General features: G+C 41.9%; 1 protein-coding gene across 2 annotated transcripts in view; it reads right to left on the reverse strand.

The window, feature by feature from the left end:
* Nucleotides 1-19287, reverse strand: part of exoc6b (exocyst complex component 6B) — a 131297-nt gene that overhangs the window by 105193 nt on the left and 6817 nt on the right. For both annotated transcript variants that reach the window (XM_085153507.1, XM_085153508.1), the window contains exons 2-6: nucleotides 6668-6833; nucleotides 6524-6571; nucleotides 6338-6428; nucleotides 5532-5577; nucleotides 4577-4781 (exon numbers count right to left, since the gene is read on the reverse strand). In XM_085153507.1, the coding sequence (XP_085009633.1) occupies nucleotides 4577-4781; nucleotides 5532-5577; nucleotides 6338-6428; nucleotides 6524-6571; nucleotides 6668-6833 (556 nt within the window). The remainder of the gene's footprint in view (nucleotides 1-4576; nucleotides 4782-5531; nucleotides 5578-6337; nucleotides 6429-6523; nucleotides 6572-6667; nucleotides 6834-19287) is intronic.

Raw genomic sequence — 19287 nt, forward strand, 5'->3', positions numbered from 1 at the left:
GCCTAAACTCACTCCCAGAGATTTTGGAAGTTATTTGAAGGTAAAAGCATAAAGTACAGCAAAAAGATTTAATTGTTGCATATCCTTTGTCACATTTGACAAAATTTCAGACTGCTCTACGCACTAATTTTTCCCCACTCCTGATTTTGTATGACATGCGATTGAGAGGGATACACCGTGTAAACCCTCTCTTTACAAGGGCTTCCAGCGAGGGAGAGGAGGGACAAATAAGGATTATTTGGAATTGTCAGTCATGCAAAGCTACTCTACAAGATTTAAATCAATCTCTGGTGTAAACAGCGAATGGACTGAATAAGTGTCCTGCTATTTGATGTGTTTTGACTGCATACGCAGGTTCAAAACTTGAAAAGGTCCATCTTATATTTATAGAACTCCAGGCTTCAGTGAAACGGCTTCACTAAAGGCGTGCTTTTTGTAATGAAATACCAATTTTTTTGTCCCATCTTCCTCAGTCTCTCGTCAGCTTCCTGTCATCTTTTTTGGCTCTCAGCATCCTTCTGCTACTCTTTTTCAGATATCTCCCTTACCTCTTCATCTCCTCCTACTAACTTCTACATCTTTTTTCCTGCCCCTCATCCATCATAATCACTCCCGATAATTCCCCACTTTCCTCTTCTTGTTTCTATACATCTAAACCCCCCCCCCCAACTTTATTCTTCTTTAACCATCTTCTACTTTTTTCTTTGATCCTCCCTCTTCTTCTTCTTTCCTCTTCCTCCACTTCCATGGGCATGTGGCAGCAGACAATAGCTCCATTGTAAGCCATTTGCACTCCTCAATCTCCTCCACCTCTTCTTTCCCCCCAGATCTATTTATTTTCACATCCTTGGTTGAGGGAGTTGTAACGACGGCCGCGTAGAGAGCTGGAGCTAATTTGGAACAGAGCGCAGCAGAGAGACACACTGTCTGAGGGAGAAAGAGATGGAGTGACAGAAAAAATGGAAGCAGAACAAGAAGAAAGAGTGAAGGAGAGACAGAGGAGGAAGGGAAGGAAGGGAAGAACGTCTACTTTGCTTGTGCACATTCAGTCCCAAACACACACACAGTTACGACTGAGGGTGTGTGTGTGTGTGTGTGTGTTCTGAGCCAAACATTTGATACAACAACATAATCCCAGTATCAGTATCAGTTCTGCTGGACTGCTGGGGTTTCCATAATCTTCCTTGTAATTAGTGGTTAGGGGAGTAAGTGGTTAGCTTCTTCAGTGACTGCAAGTGGATTTTCTACGTCAGTGACTCTCAAATTGTGGTCCAAGGACCCCCCACCCAAAGGTCACTGAAGGGTTGTTAGCTGGCAGATGTTATAAATGGGGACTGCTTGTGCGTAATCATAATTTCTATTTAATGTCCATCACCTCCTTCCTCAGAGAGAAAATAAATACGTTCTCCCACAAAGATGTGACAAATTGAAGGAAAACTACTATAAAAGGTTCTTTGTGAAGTGCTGGATCAACAGCAACATCTTTCCACAGCAATGGCAGCTGTCTAAAAGGTCACTCTGAAAACTCAAGTGAAGTTCAAATAGTTTGGAAATCCTCAGACCATGCACTGACCCCTGTGACCTGCTCTGGGTGTTTGTTGTTGTTTTTTCTAGATGGTAACCTTTAAAACTAACTGCCAACCAGAAGCAGCAAGATTATGAAGCGAGATCCTCTAGTGACATCTAGAGGACAAAAAAAGTAAATAATGTATGTTAACTCCCCCCCCCCAGAGGGCTTCAAACTACCACCTAATACATGCACAGTAAGGTGTCTGTAAAACAATGTGAACATCTGATAGCTTCTCACCTGTAGGAAATGTTTAACAAACTCTCTGAATCTTTTTTTCTTCCCAATAAGAAGCAAATATAGCCTGCCTGAGTGCATGAGTCTTTTCAAGTAATTTAAAGTCAAATACTTTTATAACACAACTTTATTCTTGTAGTGATTGTTGTGAAAAAATGATTTCAGCTTCATCTGCTGTTCTTTTTATCCAAGAGGCTTCTTCCCTTCTTAACATACTGACTGCCCCCTGTGCTACCACTCGTCCATTCAGTAGACTCACCTATGGCATCAATTCGTAAAGCTCACTGGTATTCACAGTCTGATTCTTTTGGACACTAGCCACAGGTCGAGGCCATAAAACGTAGATGACAGGTTAATCTGCAGCTTCGCTTTGAATTTCAGCTCTCTCTTCACCACAACTGGCTGATAAAGCAAACACTGCACCTTACTTCCCTCACTCCTGAACAAGACCCAGAGATGCTTTAACTATTCCACTTCAGACAGCAAAACATTCCCAACCCAGCTGAGCCAAGCCAAGGGATATAATCCATCCAGCGTGTCCTGGGTCTACTCTGGACCCAAGTAACCAGCAGAAAACCTAAAGCTGGGTGCCATTGACTGATCTTTGGTAAAAATGGCATTTATCTTTGAGATTGTAGAGAACTTAGATTTACTATATAATATTACATTTACTGTTGAATTGAAATACATCTGTGGGTATCTGTATTTAAGTTGCAGGTTGATTGAACGGCTGCTGTTTTGGATGGGCCGGCAGAAGAGCGGTGCACCACTGCTGACCAGCGCTAATGAGGGAAGTAATTATTAGAATGTAAAACAGAAGCAAATGTGCAGCGTGCTTTTCTGAGCCTCCATCCACTCGTACGTCTGTCGTGAACCACTCCTTCATCATTCCCATCCCTTCCCTTTATCCTGCACTTCCATGGAACAACATTCCCCAAATAATGGAAGCCCGCAAATAAACAAGGAGGCCTTCACTCTGAGCTACGGATACCACAAGAGAACATAAAACACACAGACATATAGAACTTCCTTAGCCTTGAAGAAAAACAAAACAAAACAATGAGGTAAGTGGAGAAAAGCTGCACACACATCTTTGTGCGTGCATGTGTGCGTGCATGTGTGCGTGCATGTGTGCGTGCATGTTCCTTGACAAGCCAACGTACTTGCTTACTGGCAGTGGAACCACAGAGCAACACGCGCACGCACAGAGGCTGCTTCCAATTATCAGACAGAAAAGATGAAAAACAAAAATCAGTTGTAGGATGAAGTCAGTTAGACAGGCAGTACATACAGTCTTTATCAAAAACACCAAACGACGTTACACACCAGACGATTTCACAAAATCTGTGAAATGTTAAGAACATTCATATTTTTGGACTTCCCTACCCTTAATGCAGCCGCTCACACCGACCACATACTGTCACAGGATAAATATAGTTTTTTCCCATCAAGTTAGATTTTTTCAGATTTTCACGTGAGAATAAAACGATCTGACCAATCAGATCAGTGCATTTGGCAACAACTGCATTCATAGCATGCAGTGCTGAATGTACGACGTTGTGAAAATACTATTTTACCTCAGATACACAGCTAGATGCTGCTCTGGGTCAATCGGCTCTCTGAAATCCTTTCTGTGCCTCCTTAGACGTGATCAGTGTGTATGTAACAAGTTCACATCTAGAAAAACTGTGTTATTTCTTCACAATATACCCTGTGGGTAAAGGCCTAAACCACATTTTATTCAAATTTCTAGCTGTTTGCACCATGTGAAACTTTTGCTACCCAAGTTTGCTCTTTTGACTAAGTAAATGATTTATAACCTAAAAACTGAGCCTTAACTATCAAACAGGTCTTGACATTGAAAGCCTATTTCAAGGTGAAGACAGGCTGAATGTCCTCACTTTGCCAAAAGATTTTGAAAAGCAGAGTTCTGTCCACTTTTGGCACATTGCTGTGCTCTGTTGTTAGCTCCAATATCTCCTGAGCACCAGATAAAGCCAGAAGATTAAGTTAAGGTTTAAAAATGGTCCTCAAAAACACACCTGATACAAACCCTAACCTCTGAAAACAATTGTTGAAAGTGTCACCTTTTATATTATGTAACTCGAAAACAGAAGCAGATCTCTAAAATATGATGAATATAGGCAGATTTATTACCCCTGTTTCACTCATTCCAGGGGTAGTCCAAGAACACACACAGCTCCTGTAATACCCTGTACTCACCTTTACAACATTTATCTGTGTGAATCTTGAACTTTAAGATGTCAAACTGACTGCTCCATCAGTTTAATAATGATAAAAACTCCAATAGGCTTCCAAGAAATGGTCAATCCATCACAACCCACAGAGCGCTACCATCACAGCAGAGTGAAGGTTTCTGGCACAGTTCAGAACCCACTAACAAAACACATCTAGTTTGTGGCTGTTTGGCTGCTGTAATACATTTTTCTGCTCTTCTCTCTGTATAAGTAGATGTATCCCTAATATGGTCCTCTCAGTCAAAAGGCCACACCCATCTGTAGTTTAAATCTTTTGTTTGGGAGGGGCAGCCAATCAGAATGAAGTTGGAAAAGAGAAAGAGATGAGGATCTCCACCAAGGCCCAGAATGAGATAAATGAGGATTGCTTTGAACTGTAAATCACGCAAAGCTACTCTAACACAGTGCAAGAATAAATACACAGAGCCACATTTAATAAATCTGTCATCTCCTGTGAATGAGAGCATGTCAGCTGAACTTTCTCAGCCCAATGTGTTTCTGGGTGCTTGTGTACCTGTTTCATGGCGGTCTGGCCTATCTTATCCGAGTGTTTCCGAATGCTCTCCAGGAAGTCTCTCAGCTGTGACATGGCCGTGTCGCGGATCTGTATCCTCAGTTTGGGGATGTTTTCAGCCATGATGGAGCAGAACCGGTACTGACCCGCTTTGGGAAGACACGTCTGTTCCAGCTGTTCTAACGTTCGCAGCGCGGGGTAGTACCTACAGAGACAAAGCATTTGGAAAAGTGCAGTCAGCTTGTTTGTTCAATCACTCAGTGAGCTGGTTTGAAAGTTCAGGATGAAGTCTGACTCGTCTCAAGCCAAACTTTGTTTTTTTTTTCAGCTTTCACGCCTGAACGCAGCTAATCTGGTTTCGTTTTGAACATCTTAATTTCCACTTGCAAAACTGACAGACACACAGATGCATGACCAAAAAACACCCAACCCAACAACCTAGGAGTGCTCGCACACACAGAAATAAACACACTCCGATACACCTCACGGAGATTTGGCAGCACAGAAATCCCCCAGACACTTCAGCCCACTTCACTCCACTGCATCGCTCAAACACAGGCTCTCCCTCTCGAGGAGCGTTCGCTTTTGGCTGACCTCCTCCTGCTCTCTGAGAGCCCAGCAGCCGCGGGACAGGGAGACGGGGAAAAATACACAAACAAAATGACAAATTTATGACCAGCCAAGACTCCTATCTAGAGGCAGCCCGAGGACAGAGAAGGGGAAGAAAGAAGCAGAGAAATTGTCTCAGCTGCTCAAGGAAGTGCTCTGGCTCCATCTTGTGGCTGCCAGCAAGCAAAAATCTACATGATCCAAGAAGGATGTGAAGTTATACAGATATATACTATACAGTAGTAGCTCTGACAAAACAGCAGTTTTCCCCACATTTGGAATGAGAACAGCACGATACCTTTAGAAAATATATTCACATCAACAAAGAAAAAGTCTTGATGATTACCGTTTGGCCCTCATCTGCTCCTGAAGTCTGCTGTACATCTCAAGAACTGGAAGGAAAGAAGGGAAAAAAACAGTAGTCCAAGAAAGGAAACTCATGCTTAATCACCTCGGGAAGGAAATCTCAGGAAATTGATTGCATCCATTCAAATGTAGCATCATCCTGACATTCACTCGTGAAAAATAGGTTTCACAACTCCGACAGTAAGCCCACATCAGTGCCAATAACGATGAAGTCATAACTGGAAGTAAAGACTTTGAAGAGTGGTTTTTATTTTTCCAAAAAGAGCTTTCAAACAGTTGCTTACCTCCCTCTACATTTCAACTGTGTATCTCTGAGCTTCATTAACATGGAAGCAAAAACTGACACAATCGTGCACTTGGGGTTACAACTCTGCTGCGGTGCCGGCAGATGTGACATCATTATCACCACACGCTGCCAGTAAGCACGCAAGCGGTGAGAATACTTGCGTTTGTATATGTGCATATGGGAGAAATTTGAAAACACTAGAACAAAACTTCCCGGTTGTGCTCAGGGCACGACTCCTGTGTTAAACCGAACTTCATATGTGCACAGGAAACCAAAGCAAGGGAGCTCATCTTTTGTTATTTGTAGCTGGGGCTGCAAAGCCATTTGCTCCCCTCATTTTGGGTGAGACCTAGAAAACCCACACATTTTCACCCGACCTAATGTATGTGCAGAAATTTCAAGCATGTTTACTGACTCAAAACTATGATTAATCTTCTAAAACAATAATAAACAGAGCAGATACAATAAAGGGGGATTCACACCGAGTGTTTGGGTGTTACCTGGTAGACAGTGCGTCAGTTTGTCTATCGTGGTGGCGATGTTTCTCTGTTGCACCCGACACTGTCTGAGCTCCTCCATGGAGGTGGTGAGCTAAATAGCAGGAGGAAGATGTGATGAGAGCAACATCAGTGAGGACGTAAGCAGAAGCCTGCAGGACTTCTCAGTGTGAACCTGTGAGCTTTTACCTCTTTGCCATTTTCCTGAAGATGCCTGTTAGTCTCAGTCACCTGACTCTGAGAGACACAATGGAGGAAGACATTCATTCAGATGCTTTACAGTCAAGTGCTCGCCATCGTACCTGTGACGCAGACCTCACCGGCATGCCTTACCTTCAACTTCTGCGCCTCTCCTCGCACTTTCAGCAGCTCCGTGATGGAGTCCACGAACCCCTGGAAGTGATGGTTGCACATCTTCTCGATCTCTCGGTCATGGTTCCTGATCCGAGCATCCAGCTTCTCCATGAACAGGCCATGCTCCTGACCATCGTACACCGACCTGAAGACGAACAAGAAGAAAAGAAAAAGAAGACTGCTGGTAAGAAGGACCGCAAAATATTCTGTTTATTTTTAAAGTCATTTAAGTCATTTTAAATTCTAAGAGTACTTTTATTTAGGACCAACAGTGACACAAAACTTTGTTTTTTTAATAATCCTCCTGCTGTAACCTGCTCCCTGAAGGAGTCACCACAGCAGATCGTCTGCCTCCATCTCACCCTATCCCACCATCCTCCTGTCACACTAACCCTCTGCATGTCCTCCTTCACTACAGTCTTCTATCCAAAGCATAGCTCCACCTCTCTCCACAGAGACTCCTGCCTGACCTCATCTGTCAGACTTTTCATCATCACTGCAAACAAGGAGGAGCTGAGAGCTGATCCCTGATGTAATTGTACCCCCACCTTAACCCATGTAACACACCACTCTATTGTCTCATACATGTCCTGCACCACCCTCACAGTGAAGCTCCTTCTGATCTGCTCTGCACTTCTCCATCAACAACTCACCTTTCTTCTTAACCTAGCTTCAACAAACCTTTCCTACAGCGTCTGTGGCTCATCAGTTGATGATGACACATTAATATTGTATTAAAATAATTAATAATAAAGTATTAAATGATTCAAAGTTTGCCTATAACGGAAAATGAAATGGGATAGTCAATAGTAAGGGAAAGTCTACTAATACAGATGGAGTTACATAGAGTTAAATATAAATTTACATTTCAGCTAAATTTATTTATCTCTAAATGTATTTTTGGTATTATTCTCAATTAATTTAAATAATTCATTTACCTGATTCTTTATGTTTTGCAGTATTGTCATTCATACATTTTTTGTGGCTTCACTGATCCCAAGAAATCAGGTGCTCAGGTCACATGATGTTGGAGATCAACTAAACACATCATCCTAGTGTTTATCAGACTCGCCATGAGGGCGCTCACCTACACAGCGCAGTGTTGGCAGCAGAGCAGCTGATTTTACAAAGAAACACAAACCTGATAAAACCTGGAAGAGGTTTCACACACACACACACACACACAGGCTCTAGAGTGCAACCAATGGTCCAACTAAAAAAAAAAAATCCTAGCTCGCACCGGTGTGACCAGCAGCTGTTCGAGTCTGTGTGGTCAACAACATTACACCCCTATCGTGGTCTAAACCAATCAGAGATAGTCAGGGGCGGGAACTCTGATTGGCCGTGTTCCAGATATTCCTGTAGTCCTTCGTGTGTATGTTTGAAAGTGCAGGTAGATAGAGAGAGGTGAGTAGCTTGAATAAAGCGATATCGATTCATTAAATCCTGAATCAACTTTTAAATATAAATGTGTTTTGCCAGAAACGCCAGAATCTCAGGTTAAAGCTCACAAAACAACTTCAACAACCACCAAACAGCAAATGAGAGAGCAAGTAAACAGATTCCACACAAAGACGCATCAGAATCAGCTTTCTCTCAGCCCCGACGGCGTGTCCGTAGGGTGAGAAAGCCAACAGCTCACTTATTCTGATGCGTCGGGTCCGCGCTGTGTTTACGTCTTTTTTGCGTTACATTCTGAGCTGCAGGTTTCGTCTCTCTCCAACCAAAATTCACTGAACCAGCAGCAAAAGAAGCAGAAAACTACGCTTCACATTTGATAACATCATCATTAATTCCCTCCTACTTTTGCTGTTTTGCTTCCATCACGATAAAAATCACACTTCCTGCACAGCTCTCACTCTCTCTGTGTACATCAAGAACAGTTTCCCGTCTCAAATCTCTGTTTTCCGCATTATTCATTCGCTTATTACCCACCAGTCTACCGTTGTTTACAGTGCTGTCAGCCGCTGTCTATTTTTTTTATATATACCTCAAATGACCTCCGACAGGAAAGCCTGTTCTGCTGTTCAGTACTAAAGAAATTTAAACTTTTTAAAATTATGCAAAATTGCAGAATATTTTTAAGGTTATGTGCTATAAAAAGTCAGGCCAGGAAAATCTCCTGTTTATCTCGTCTTTTTCCGTTTTATCCTCAGTTACTTTGACACAAAGGTATCTGCTGTGGTGATCACACCTCTGATGAAGCCTCACATGTATCAGTACTGATAAGTAGGGATGGGTACCGGTATCCGGTGCCATGATGGCACCGGTTCTGACATAAACGGTAGTAACCAGACCGAAAAGCAGCGCACATTTCGGTGCTTTATTTCGGTGCTTTTTTTTCCTGAGCTGTGGTACACTTTCTTCTTCCTTACATTTATATTGGCGGTTGGCAAACAACTGAAAGGTGCATTACCGCCACCAACTGGTATGGAATGATACACTTTAGATTCTAGCCAATCATTTTACGTTTCCGGATAGTAGGCGGGTCCATGTACGTACGTTCTTTTAGAGCAGAGCTACAGATTAAAAATGCCCAAGGCGAAGCGGTCAAAAGTCTGGCTGTACTTCACAGCAAAATATGCAAACTCAGCAGCCTGCAACAAGTGCTTTAAGCTGATACTGTCAAAGAAGGTAACACCTCAAATCCGATGAAACACCTGGCGACGGATAGCGTTTTTTTTAAAAGCCGAAAAATGCGCCGTATTTGATAGCTTGCTGCAAGACCTCACACCAGCGCATCGACTGCGGGTGGGTTGCCTGTTATCGGACCCGGAGTTAGCAACATCCCCCAAAAACCCGAAGAGGAGAGTCCTGGCCCCTAGCCCTGCCAGTGTAGCAGAAATGATGACGGATGATGATGGCAGCAGCAGCTGTTCTTCTCTGCGTGAGTAGCTTAGTAGGCTAACCACGTTATTAAATTAATGCATGTAAGGTGAACTAGCAAACACCGTCATAGTTACATGCAGCTGTCTTCTTGTTTGATGGCAGATACTCCCTTCACCCTGGCCAAAAAGGCTAAAATGACCAAAGAAAAAGTGGGAAACAGCTAAACATGAGAGGTTTTTGGACAAAGTTTGTGTTTTTTCCATTGATTAAGCACTGCTTCCAGCCAAGAGTGATACCATAAATCCCCTATAGCTGCAGAAAAGGCTAACATTGTTATCTTTTTACAAAAAAACAGCTGAACATAAGATGTTTTTGGACCAATTTTGTGTTCTCCATTCTTTAAGCACCGGTTTGAGCACCGGTTTGAGCACCGTTTAAGCACCGGCACCGTTTCAAAAGTACCGGTTTGGCACCGGTATCGGATAAAACCTAAACGATACCCATCCCTACTGATAAGTGATTAGAATTATAATATTTCTGACTGTCTGAGGCAAAATCGAATCAGCAAACAGGTCGTCAGAGGAGGCAGAGATGATGATTAAGTTTAACATCGTCTACAATACTACCACAGAGTGCCAAAGCACCTTTTCAGTAACGTATCTTTCTTGTAGAACTTTGCTCCAAATAAAGAACTTTAACTAACAATCTTGTTAACACAATCATTTACAATGATTATCTTTATGGACAGCAATAAATAAAATCCAAAAAGAAGCAAGCATCCTGTTTGAGAATCCCTTATTGAGGCTTAAAATTTATCTTAAATGTGTTTTTAAGAATCTGTTTCTCCCCGATGCTCAGGAGGAAAAGGCCCCGTTGCCATGAGCAATGCTATTTTTTTACATCAACAACCAGATCATTTATATCCCCTAACAAATCCTCCTCCAAAGCAGGTCCAACCAATGAATAACCTTCATAACACGTCGAACCCACAGTTAAATCTGAACTTAGCTCACTAAGCCTGAAAGCTTCAAACGTGCACTTTTTCTTCCCTCTGTCTCTTTTGATCTGAAAACTAATTAATCCTAAACCTGCCAACCTTTATCGGCTATGATAGCATTCAGGAAAGAATCAAAGCATTAACCGTGCACAGGTTCCTGCTTCTTCTAAAAGAAGAACAGTAAAGAAAACAACTGCATCTCCTCTAAATCTCCAGTAGAGGTCGCTTGTAATCCAGCATCATTCACAGCTGGGGTTGACCATAGCAGCTTCCAGTTCACCACATTGCTCCAGGGCTTATGGGCAGTCTGTGCTGTGATTTTTAGCTCAAACAGTCAAATTACTGATAAATTCTCCTCATATGCATAAAATGTTTTAATCATGTTTAAAAAAAAACGACACTAATGTGGGCAGTTTGCTTAATGTACTCACCGAATATATGTCTTCTGTCTTTGGACTGCTGGTCAAACAAAAACAAAACTAATAACTGCATGTTTTCTATTTTATTCCCATGTGTGATTGTTGGGAAACTTTGCAGCTTCACTGTGCAAACTGTATATTTTCCATTTACCATGCTATTCACTCTAGAAAAATGACACAGTAACTGTGCCCCTGATTATACTCATTATTAAAGATCACACAGCTATTAAACGGTAACTACCCAGTTTTTCTACAGTCAAAGCAGTTCAGCTCAAATGTTGTTTTCAGCTCACTACAAACTAAAGCGGTGCTGGCAGTGACACAGGAGGATTAATAAAGCAAAATACCTCTTATCCACACTTTGTTTTCCCCTGTAAAGGCAGGGCGCACAGCATGGAAGGCTCCAAAGACAAAGAGTTGGGCTGAATGCTGTGATCATTTCTTTAACAACATGAAAATCCTGAAAAGCCACACAAAATTTTTGCAAGATTTACACGATGACGTACTTATCCTGAAAGTCTGGGACAATGCTGATGTTTAAATCACAGGCTGTAAATAAAAGAGGACCAAAGCCAGGGGTGCACATAAGTGGTCCGCAGGTGCGCATGAGCTGTCAAAATAAAAATAAAAAACGTGCACCCGATAAGAAGTTGCAACGCGCGTTTGCGTACATAAGATTTTCTGGAGGAGGACAGACATTTGTTTAGAACTCTTGAAGATGTTGAAGAAGCTCCTTTAAGCAATTACTTTGGTGTTCCTCCACCTCCAAAGCAATGTCCAAAGGAGTCCGAACTGCAAAAGAAGCGCGTGTGGTGTGCGTTTTTTTGGGGTTTTTTTTTTTTTTTTTGGGGGGGGGGGGGGGGGGGTGTTTGACAGCGCATGCACAACTGTGGACCACTTATGTGCACCCCTGACCATAGCTCTCAGGTTTTATAAGTGGATGAAATCTACATCCTCTGTAATGGTCAAGAGGGGGCAATTTTTGTTAAAGCCCTACCTGGCCCCCTGGCTAAACATTGCTAGACCCGCCCCTGCACAGTTAACAGCTGTCAGCTACATAGAAAAGGATCCTGGTGTAGAAAGTAACATTAAATAAATTGTAGCAACAGCTTATCAAGCGTAAACGTGCTGCTGTTGTTCAACTGCTGGTTTCCTCTTTCTGGCGCAATGTGGGCGATAAACAAACAAAAGAGACGGACTCACGACAGAAAAGCCGTTCAGCTGATCATTGATCAGTTTCATGATTGAAGTAGCAGCAGGAGAGGTAGAGAATGAGAGGCTACATATCAGTTGTGAAGCTTAACATGGCAATGCTTCACAAACATTCAGAGATGAACTTACACACTTGCTTTACTTCTCTAGGATAACTTTCTCAGAGATTAAAAGCCGGTTTGGAAGCACGTAGCGAGGCTCCAAATGCTCAACCAGACCGCCGACAGGTCTCGCACACCACAGCCGCTCTATCACGTGATGCATACTCTTCTGACGTGCTACGGTTATGAGCTGGGTCACACTATGTCTGAAGTTTTGTGAGGTGCTTTTCTGATAGTTAATGTATACGATTTCCGATCCAGTAATTTAGGTCAGTGTCAGACGGATACATAAGATCAGATCGGTCCATCTATAATAAGAACACAAAGTTTCAGTGAGCATCATCATGTCATGAGACACTTTATAAAGCAACCTGTTAGGTATTAAATCGCTGCCATCTATAATTCATCATTAATGTTACGATATATATAAGTTTAATATCTTCTTCATTTTACATGCTTATACTGAACAAAAAACGACATTAGCAAATTTGTTATGTTAATTGCAATGCAATTAAAAATAAGAAAAAGTAATTTATTGATCTAACAACAAAAGAGAAGGAATGGAAATTTAGCCATTTCAGAAACAACGAAGTAAAAGAGAATTTTTACAAAAGACACAAAAGGAACTATAAATGTTAAAATGAAAAGTGACTTGACAGTGAAGAGAGTGAACCTGGCATGTTTGATGGAGATTTAGCGCAGCTGTTCAGTTCAGAAACAGAGGATGAGGACTTCAATGGGTTTGATTGATGACGATTACCGATAAAATAAATGTGAATACCAAACTCAGTTTTGCTCCCGCTCTATTTTTAAATACGCACACTTGTATGCTTGTGTGTGCTGTTGTTGTAAGGCGGACGTAGTAGAGGACACCACGAGAACGTTAAAGGGCGAAGTGTGGGCGTAGATTGTATATAAAACCCGCGCCCTATAATCAGGTGTGCCTTATGTGTGTGTGAAATACAGTAATGGCACACATAACTGAGACTGCGCCTTTTAGTACGGTGCGTCTTATGGTCGTGACAATACGGTATAAATGTTAAAATGAAAAGAGCAGATGATTACGATCTGTTGTGCAGTATCATATTATAAAAAGTCAATGCATAAGGTATGAAAGACTTCCTCTATCCATCCTTGGGGCAACTGTTAATACAGATTTTTGGCAGATATTTCAATGAGTTTGAAATAAAATAAATAAATAAATACTCAGATTACTACCAGGAAACCAGCAAATGCGTGCCTTTTTTCCTGTAGGTCAGTCAGTACATGTCTAGCTTACATTTTATACAATCTAACTACAGCCTGCAACAAACCACACAAAACCATAAAACTGGATTCATAGATTTAAAATGAAGCACGCCTCCATTCGCCCGACCTCAAGAGGACAGATGTAGAAAAATCTCATGTTATTTCTGTGTAATAATGAACAGCACTTCCTGTGTTTTTTCCCCTTCCTGAAGCAGCAAACACAGACACACACACACAAACACACCTGTGTACAGCTAACAATCCCCCTCCTTCCTCCTGCAGACCAGGAAATGCCCAGCATGTACAGCAGGGTCTGACGTCACTAACTGCTTTCTTTAGATGCACTCATACAAACATAATAAAGCCCTGCCTTTGGCAAACACTTAGGCAAACTGCCACCTCCTAATGAAACCAGAGCAGAAAACAAAGTAAAAACAAGGGCAGTGATAAATAAACAGACTGCTGAGGGTAGATGCAGTCGGAAGGGAGGACATTGGTCCACTCCTAGTTTTTCTACCTTGGGGATGAGGAAAATCCCTTCGGCCTTTCATGTCTATAACTCACATATTTGTTTTTCCTCAGTGCTTTGGGGGGGGGGAGGCAGTTCACAAGAACTATAACACAAGCCACAGCAGCATGTGCCCTTTTTTTGGTGGCAATAGTGGAAAGTTTTCACTTTATGCTCTTGTGAATTCTCCAAACAATGGCTGGTTTCCTGTGTGTACAAACTAAGATTAGCATGTTAGCACATCTGCAGTGCCTGGTTAGCACATCTGCAGTGCCTGGTAAGAGTCTCTCACTCACTCATTGCCTGGTGGTGTCCGCCGAAGTCACTGATTCATCAACATCAACAAAAAAGTTAATTTTCTCTGTATTTCTTTGTGTAGAAATATTTGATTTTCACCTCTTTAGGTCCCTTCAGAAAAGGAAAACTGGACACTTCCAACATGATAAGCTTCTAAAACCACTTAAAATACTCAAACACTGGCTACTTTTACATTACATAGTTCTCATAGGACAATTTAAGTGTTCCTTTTTTAATCTACTCTGACCATCATAGTTAACAGCTCAAAACGACACTACCACCATAACCTGTGATGGAGGAAACAAGTACTACTTCATTTTTGGTGTAATCTGATAGAGCGCAGCACGTCTAACACTTCCCTCTAAATCGTTCGGGACTTGAGTGTCTGTATCCACATTACTGTGCATCCTGATATCTTATCTTAGTATTTTCATGTATTTGTGATGACATGACATGAAGATCTTGCGATGGCCAGGCTCCATCTCTGTTATACCGCTTCCTTTATCTGACAGACATCCATAAATGCTCTGATGTAATTCATTTCAGTGCATGAAAGGTCAGAGCTAGTCTTGAGGCTTCCGCAGGTCTGTTAGTGATGTTTCACTACAAAGCAATGTAGTGATTAGAAGCAAGGATTCAATATAATCTATGGTGTGACTGCTCTCTCTCTCTCTCTCACACACACTCTCACCTCTGTTTGGGCCACTGACCGTGTTTCCCAAACACACTGGCTGTAATGGACCCTCAATAATGAGTAGCACAGCTCTTTTCACATTAAAAACAACAGAAGTGCTTTTACCGCCCGTGTGGACAGTTTTACTCAGCAACACCACCACATAAATTAGGAGGCCACTTAAAAATAAATGAAATAAATTAGCTGTCTGTGCATTCCTGTGAAAAACATTTCACAGGTTTCTATGCATAAACTGAGTCCATGTTTGCTGCTGTTACAGGAACTAAGAGGGTGCTAATCAGATGTACTTGATTAACTGATGAAAGTGTAAGCACCTCTTTAAAAGCTGAAGTTTTGGTAGTTTACTGGTTTGGAGCATTCAGCTGTGTTAACAACACCGCAGTCTTCTCAGGAGTGGATTTCATTGGAAATTCAGCCAAAGGCCAGACTGTGCAATGCTCAGAGAGACTGCAACAAACCCAAGAGCTAAGAACAAATAGCTCATACCAGCTGTCAAGCACAGTGGTGGAGGGGTGTTGATTTGCTCTGCAGCCACAGGACCTGAACACCTAGTAGTTACTGAGCTGACCATGAAATCCTGTCTAGCAAAGTATCCTAGGGTCAAATGTGAGGCTGTTTGTTGTTCATGCAACAGTACAATGACCCCCAAGCACAGCAGCAAATCTACATGAGAACGGCTGAAAAAGAAGAATCAAGGTGAAGGATTGAAATGCTGTGCTGGGACCTTATGAGAGCTGTGCATAAATTAATGCCTGCCTGCACAGAATCCTGTGAAAACTCACTGAACTGTATGCAGATAAGATGCCAGCTGTTTAAAAAAAATTGAGATTTCTTGTAACCTTTGCTGTGACATGGGCTCTCTCTCTTTCTAACAGCAGTACCTGCAAAATGAAGGGTGTCGTCAGCATGAAGGCATAACAGCACACCACATTTAGTTATTCAGTTATTAAATGACTTACTAATAGTTTTTAAATACAAATCAACTCATACATTAGTCTGCATTCTTCTAAACGTTACGTTGAGCCATTGTAAGTGGAAATTGACAATTAAATTAATCCTATAATGTTAAAAATACTGTAACATATCACATGCAAGTTAATATGCATTTGCTGCTGCATCAGAGAAACCATTACCCATTACACTATGAAGAGATGAGGGCTGCTCATATAGATGCAAATTATAAGAGGCGTACGCAGAGTGAAAACAAGCTCACAATAAAGACGGGGAAAAGGGAAGCTGTGGTTCCCAAAGCGTAAAAGTTTGGTAGAAGTTCAACAAAGCTGCTCTCAGTTATGACATCATTGTAAACAGCTGCTCTGTGTGTGTGTGTGTGTGTGTGTGTGTGTGTGTGTGTGTGTGTGTGTGTGTGTGTGTGTGTGTGTGTCTTCTATCCAAAGATCTTTGGAGAGGAGTTTGCCGACTGCTCGACAGCTAGCTAAATAGGATCTTAACCCACTTAAGACGTGCAGCAAACCCCTGATTGTGTGTGTGTGTGTGTTTCAAGTGCAGAATGATGACTCAGCAGGGTGTGTGTGGATCCATGTGTACATGATCTAACAAGCTTGTGGTGGATTCCTCCCACTCTTCTCTGACTAGTTGAACCCTTGAGACGGAGACTTTCTCAGAGTGTGTTAGTTTTCAGTGGAAGACGTTAGTGAGGACACAGAAAACAAACAGATGACCAAGAACGTCTCCTCCAGAGAGCTTTCACTCCTTCCCAGTATGAACTACAAGCCACACAATAGTGTTCAGTGCCTCTTTTCCACACACAGCTTTTATTTGGGCGGGCTGCCCAGGTATACTAACACTGGCCCAGGGTACGTTTGGTGACTCATTTTTCCTTCTTTTTTCTCATTTCCCCATCTGCAGTAGATTAACTGGTGTTCCTCATATTTCGAAAGCTCAGTTGCTGCAGCTGCAGCTAGCTGTGACCCTCTCTAGAGCACACATGGCCAAAAGACGACCATCTTAATCTGACTTCTGACATCATGAAAGGGTCATCCCATCTTAAATGACCATGGCCCTTCTGCTCAACCATCTCAGATGATCTCAGATTAATTATGTTAGTAAATAACACTAAACCTACTTTGTGACAATAAACAACAGTGTGAATATCAGATGCTCGTCCTCCCATGGACGGACTTAAATATCATCAGGGCTTTGTCCAGTGATAATCTGACACAGATGGCTTACAGTATCTGCTGGCATTGTGTTAAATTAATAAGCTGTGTTCCTCTTTGTGAGGAACAGACTGGCAACCATTTATTTTTATGTATACAATGTTAACATGAGGTTTGACTTAAACAGTTTTCCTAAATGTTCAAAATAAAACAAAAATGCAAAGAACGTTTATTTTAGTAAAATAATAAATGAGAACAGGACGAAAATAATTAAAAGCATTAATGAAATTCTTTTTCAAAATAAAAGCTGCTGGTGAAGTCAGACCGAAGCTGCTGACAGTTTCCTGTTTGAAACCGGTGCACTGCTGCCAATGAGAGGCCTTGTAAATGAACAGTTTTCATCACAACACCTCGAATGAGCATCATTGCAGATTTTATTTTAGCCCAACACCAACACAGCTGAGCCAAATGTCGTTTGGCGCTGTAGTTTAACATGCAGCTCATGCAGTCTCACGGCTGAACATCCAGCACAAAGACTGAGCCTCTCTGTCATATTTGAAATAAACACCTGCAGCCCAATAAGGAAAAAGCATTTTCCATGACTTTACAGTAGGAAAACCACAAAATGAGCACATGTGTAAAGGTTCCCTGTCATTAATGGCTAAATCTGACAAACCTCCCCACCGGCATGCTGTTAAACACAGGGTGGAGCTCAGCACACATACACGACTTTTTAAAAGCCTCTTCAGCTCAGGATGAGCTGGACAACTCTCAGATGCACTCAGCTGTTTCTGAAGAAATAAACATGAGCAATGCAACCTCCACGGGCATTGAACACACAAAAAAATCTGCAGAAATCCAAGCTCAATATTCTCAGCTGACGCAGACAGAAACTTAAGACTTAAATTGACTGCAGTGCTATGTAATCTGTTTATATGAGCTCCTGATAATCTGAACAGATTTAATGAGGAACAACAATGAACTTGAACAAACTTTTGTGAAAAAACACAAACAAAAGAACAAAAAGGCTGTTATTCAGTGTGTGTGTGTGTGTGTGTGTGTGTGTGTGTGTGTGTGTGTGTGTGCGCAATGTCTAATGCGACGGTCATTGCATTAGAGAAGAGCTCTGTCATGATACAGCAGCACTTCTACACAATGTCACTCATTCATTAGCCTCACTTTAACCTTTTCATAGCCAGCGCTGTTCTTGCCCGTCTGTGTTTATGCAAGTTGTAAAGCAAGAGTGCATCCCAGCATAACTGCCTTTTAGCAAGGCAGGAAATCCCTCACTGAGCAAATATGCAGTTGGTGCATAAAGCCATTTGCAGACATTTAAATACGGCTAAAATTCAGCTGAACATCATTATAGTGTTGATGTCATTTACTGTAAATCTGATACTAATTTAACCAACAGCAATGTAGGGGAAAAATTCAACACAAGCAAAAATTAGATCGGGGAACATTGTTTTTTTATAAAAATAAATCAATCAATCTATCAATAACTGAAACTTAATCTGGATTTTGGTACGGTGATAATGACCTTTTCCCAGGTGCCAAAGTGACATTTTTAAATCTGTTCTGGCTAACAGACAGACATCAACAGTGAAAGTGATGGAAATGTTCCTCTGTAACAATCACAAAGTCCCTGAGGGGGGTGTTTTCACGCATCAGCACAGAGAGTGACAGCCTAACAGTCACAGAAATCTCTCGGGGTTTCCACCAGCACACAGCAAGCCCTGCAGCGCCAAGCAGCTTTCTTTTAAAGCTACACTTGTTTTTAAGCTACAATTTAATGTGAAAATAGTTGGACAGTTCACCAGTGACATCTTTAAAATGTAAACACTCTCTAGGAAAACAGCAAGGTGATATAAGTGCTCTCTACCCTCAAGTATAGCAGGAGAAAGTTCACTGATGTCGGACAAGAGGGTCTGGCTTGGTGTGGGCCCTTCAGGCTTTTCTACACTTAACTCATCACACCGTGCATCTATGGGCATTGCTCGGTGCACTGGGGCACAGTCATGATAGAACATTAAATAGACTTTCCCCATAGTTTTCCCACAAAGCAGAGAATTGTTTACGATGTCTTGATTTCCTTTCGCTGGACCTCAGGGAGCCCAGACCCCCACAGCTCCGGTCGAGCAGGTAACCTTATCCTAACATTTGCCAAACCCAGG

The sequence above is a fragment of the Neolamprologus multifasciatus genome, chromosome 3 (genome assembly GCF_963576455.1).
Source record: "Neolamprologus multifasciatus chromosome 3, fNeoMul1.2, whole genome shotgun sequence".
Classification (NCBI taxonomy): domain Eukaryota; kingdom Metazoa; phylum Chordata; class Actinopteri; order Cichliformes; family Cichlidae; genus Neolamprologus; species Neolamprologus multifasciatus.